This window comes from Zea mays, chromosome 4 (assembly GCF_902167145.1).
Source record: "Zea mays cultivar B73 chromosome 4, Zm-B73-REFERENCE-NAM-5.0, whole genome shotgun sequence".
NCBI classification, from domain to species: Eukaryota; Viridiplantae; Streptophyta; class Magnoliopsida; order Poales; family Poaceae; genus Zea; species Zea mays.
Window position 1 is genome coordinate 36,189,870 of NC_050099.1, and position 3,863 is coordinate 36,193,732.

The following is a 3,863-nucleotide window of genomic DNA, read 5'->3' on the forward strand; positions in this document are numbered from 1 at the left end:
ATATTTTCGATACAATACGGGGCATAAACACTTAAGCATCTAATTTTCTCCTTGCAATCTTTTCTAAATCATTGTACTTGGTCTTACAGTATATTGATGGTTAAGAAATCTTTTATTTAATTAATGTGAGAATTTCTAGGAGCCCGTGACAGATAGATGGGTGGATAGATAGATCGATCCATAGTTTAGAAGGATAGATGAAGATCGACAGTGAGAAATAGGCATATAGATAAAGATAGATAGAGATAGGAAAGATCGATAGACACATTCACACATAGATATAGATAAATAGGGATTATGAAGATAGATAGATAGATAGATAGATAGATAGATAGATAGATAGATAGATATACTATGGTGTGTATATATATTGGCCATATGACACACCATTTGACATAAACTCATTGTTGGTGTTAGCTCTTATCGGTCATCCATCATGGCGAGATGCCTCAAGTCCTGCAGTGTACATGGACTCTGGCTGCTCTCCATGATCCTTCTTGCATCGTGTGTCGTTCATGCTCACATTATTAATGGTAATGAATGAATTCGACCCATTTTCCCTTCAGTTAAATAAATATACATGAAGTTTTATTCTGACCATATTGCATACAATTTGATTGATCTTTATATATTAGGGCGGCAAAGCAACACCGGGAGCCTCACTATGACCACGACGGGGGAAGCAAGCATGATAATTGGAGATGAGAAAGATGCAATTTGCTATATAAAAGCCGCATTGTATTGCTGCAAAAGGACTATACAGTGCTATCAGGACATAGCGCAATGCTTGAGGAACTGCCGTAAAAATGTCTAACAAGAGGCTATGCTTTCTCCAACTCGTAGATGGAGATCATAAAGATGTTACGTTAGACCTAATCATGCATAGACCGGAGGAGAAATATAAGCTAATTAGCCCATCCATAATTAATAACTTCGTATTGTTTCAAAAGCTATAATTGTCATTAAATGTCGCTCATAGTCACGTTCGATGTCCATACTACTCTGCGCCTGATGATACCATTGCTACGCCCCCTCCCGACCGTACGATCGTCTCCCCCACCCTATATTCGTACGAACATCTACCATGCCTCCGCCTCCCCTTCGCGCTCGACTGCGCACGCGCCCCGCCCCATGTCCTCCGCCTCCGCGTCGTCATTCCCCAAGAGAACCCCGCTCCCCTCCCGCGACCTCCGCCTCCGCGTTGTCTCCCCCCACCCCCGGGAACCCCACTCGCCCCCACCAGCCACTGCCACCGCCTAGGTCAGGTCGGATCCACGTTTGGTGGCTCATTGTCCTGGTGCGCGACAGGAGAAGAGGTACCTGATGACCCAGTAGTCCTAGTAGTATACCTCCCGGAACCTGGATCCCAACACGACGACCCTGCTGAGCAATAGCAATAGCGTATGCCGGCCTAGCCACGCTGCGATGTCAGGCGCGATGTTGTCGTCACGACTCGCCCGAGGCCAACACCAGGCGAGAGACACAGTCACGGCTCGCCCGAGGTCGACCTTGGGCGGGAGACACATCCACGACTCCCCCGAGGCCGACCCTAGGTGGGAAACACAGTCACGACTCGCCGGAGGCCGACCTCGGGCATGAGTAGCCATACATGGAGTTGTTTTACGATATTGATAATGTTTGTCACACAGATTTTGCATATCATAGTGATGTTTGTCATTCCATATTTATGTTTCATACAATTTTTTATACTCCCGCTGCAACTCACGGGCACTATTACAAAATGGTTTATCCACAATGATTTATTTTTAAGTCCTATTTGCAATGTTTCTAGAATTGCAATAGTACCTTCTTTATGGGCGAGGCTATACTATTTTCCATATTGGATATATAAGTTTAACATAAATAATTACTCTCGACCTCTAAGAAATATATCATACTCCCCCAAGAAATAAACCATTATAACTTTTTCTAAGTCAAACCAAGTTAAATTTGATTAAGGGGGTTTTTTGGGACTGTTCCAACTCTACAAAATTTGGAGGAGATGCTCCAAAAAATCATGGAGCTAGAGTTATGAACATTTAGAAGATATTTAGATAAGTCATTTTTATTTATTATTTAGATTAAAAATATTTTTTAAACTATTTAAATTTCTATAATAAACTACAGCTCCATGCTGGAGTTAGAACCTGGAGTAGTTCCAAACATTGTCTAAGTTTATAAAAAAATATTAGCTAAGCAACGGTAAAATCAATCTTTATGGCCAGTTAAAAAAACTGTCACTATGTCATTGATTGTAAATAAAGCACATTTATAGCATCGAGCATTTAACTATCCATGGAAAAGCATTTCTAGGGGTAGTTGTGAAAGATCATACCCCATACTATTGCTACAAGGATGATAGCTCGGAAGATTGACTTCAGGTCCACCACAATTGGACCACCTCTCCTAGAACCGAAGTCCTAAGGACCTTCTCTATCACTAGCCAAGGAAGAGGCTTTACAATAGAAAATATTATAAAATTGTCCAAGTGAAATGGCTTAGCTACCAGAATGTTTGGTGGCCCTCTGAGTCGTCTAGGTGCTATGAAGCCCGGAGCCTCTAGTGCCCTAGGACCTCTAAGGGTAAAATATTCTAAGTCATTAAGGCATCTTATGCCACAACACACTGACTAGATACTAGGTCTCTAGACCCACAAACCCCAAGGCACCCTTGTGACTAAATCCATGGGATATCCCATGTCTTGAGCGACTTATAAGCATAATCCCTCGCGGCTCTTCATGTTTTGAGGAACTTATAAGCTTAAGTCCTTGGAGCTCCTCGTGCCTCATGAAAATTAGGCTATCTCCAATAGATGCCCCAAATGGTCGCACATACTCATTGTTGGGGGCCTTCGTCTTCTGAAGGTCCTCAAAAACACGACTAACATGTTTCCCAAGTATAATATATGTACAGGAACCTTCGGACATGGGATAAAGTTGTACATGAGATGAAGGGCGCAGTTCAGGAGAGGGATGAACCAATGCCGAAGCTACCCATGGAAAAGCTTTGGCTCGGCAGTGGAAAATAAAACCGACTTAAAAGGGAAAAGGTTGTCTAGTCCTCGATAGATTATCCCTAGGTCAATAGTAAATGTCAAGGGCATGAATGTAATTTCACACAGGCTGCGTCCTGTGCCTATAAATAGATGAACAGTGACATCCTACTGTTCACGCTGACTTGTATTCACTCGCGCGTCACACTTGGACTTTTGCCTTCTGTCAAGCCGAAGGTACAAATGTAATTCGATATTGTTCATGTTCATTCATGATGACATAATAAAGATATATTAATAATGTCATATGATTATTCATGTTATTTTTTATGTTTCATATGTTTCTTCTTTCATTAATATATACTGTGATGATGAAGGTACGTCCTTCATGACCTTCGTCCGAAGATCATTATATCATAAGGGAGATAATGCTTCGAAGGACGAAGGGCCTTAACCATTAACATTTTGTGTTGCCTTGTTCTTAATTCATAGCATTTGAGAACAAGTCCCCAACACTCATTTTTTCATTCAAATGTTCACCCTTCTAGCAAAGCGCAGATAAGGACGTGGAAAATCAATGGTTTTATCTCCTCTATGGGTCTATATGCGCATCCACAGAGCCCCCTCTCATTTGCGCGCTCACATTCGACATGTAGCTGCTCAAAATGCGCATTTGTGTCCACTCTCTACTGGATATTGCCTAAACCTAAGTCCTCAGGGGTCTCCCATGGCCTATGATAATAAGGTAACATGTGCTTGGGTCAGTCCATCCCTCGAGCACTAACAACACTTAACGACTTAAGTCCATCTGCTAGCCCTAGGATACCTAAAGAGTCACCAACCTCATATTCTAATTGCGGTTAAGACCTAG

General features: G+C 42.1%; 1 protein-coding gene across 1 annotated transcript; it reads left to right on the forward strand.

The window, feature by feature from the left end:
• The first annotated feature begins 395 nt into the window (after window positions 1-395).
• On the forward strand, window positions 396-956 carry LOC100279126 (uncharacterized). The gene is made up of 2 exons (NM_001152167.1): window positions 396-533; window positions 636-956. Exons 1-2 carry the CDS (start codon window positions 437-439, stop codon window positions 812-814), a joined length of 276 nt encoding a protein of 91 aa, NP_001145639.1. The 5' UTR covers window positions 396-436; the 3' UTR covers window positions 815-956.
• Window positions 957-3,863: the final 2,907 nt, after the last annotated feature.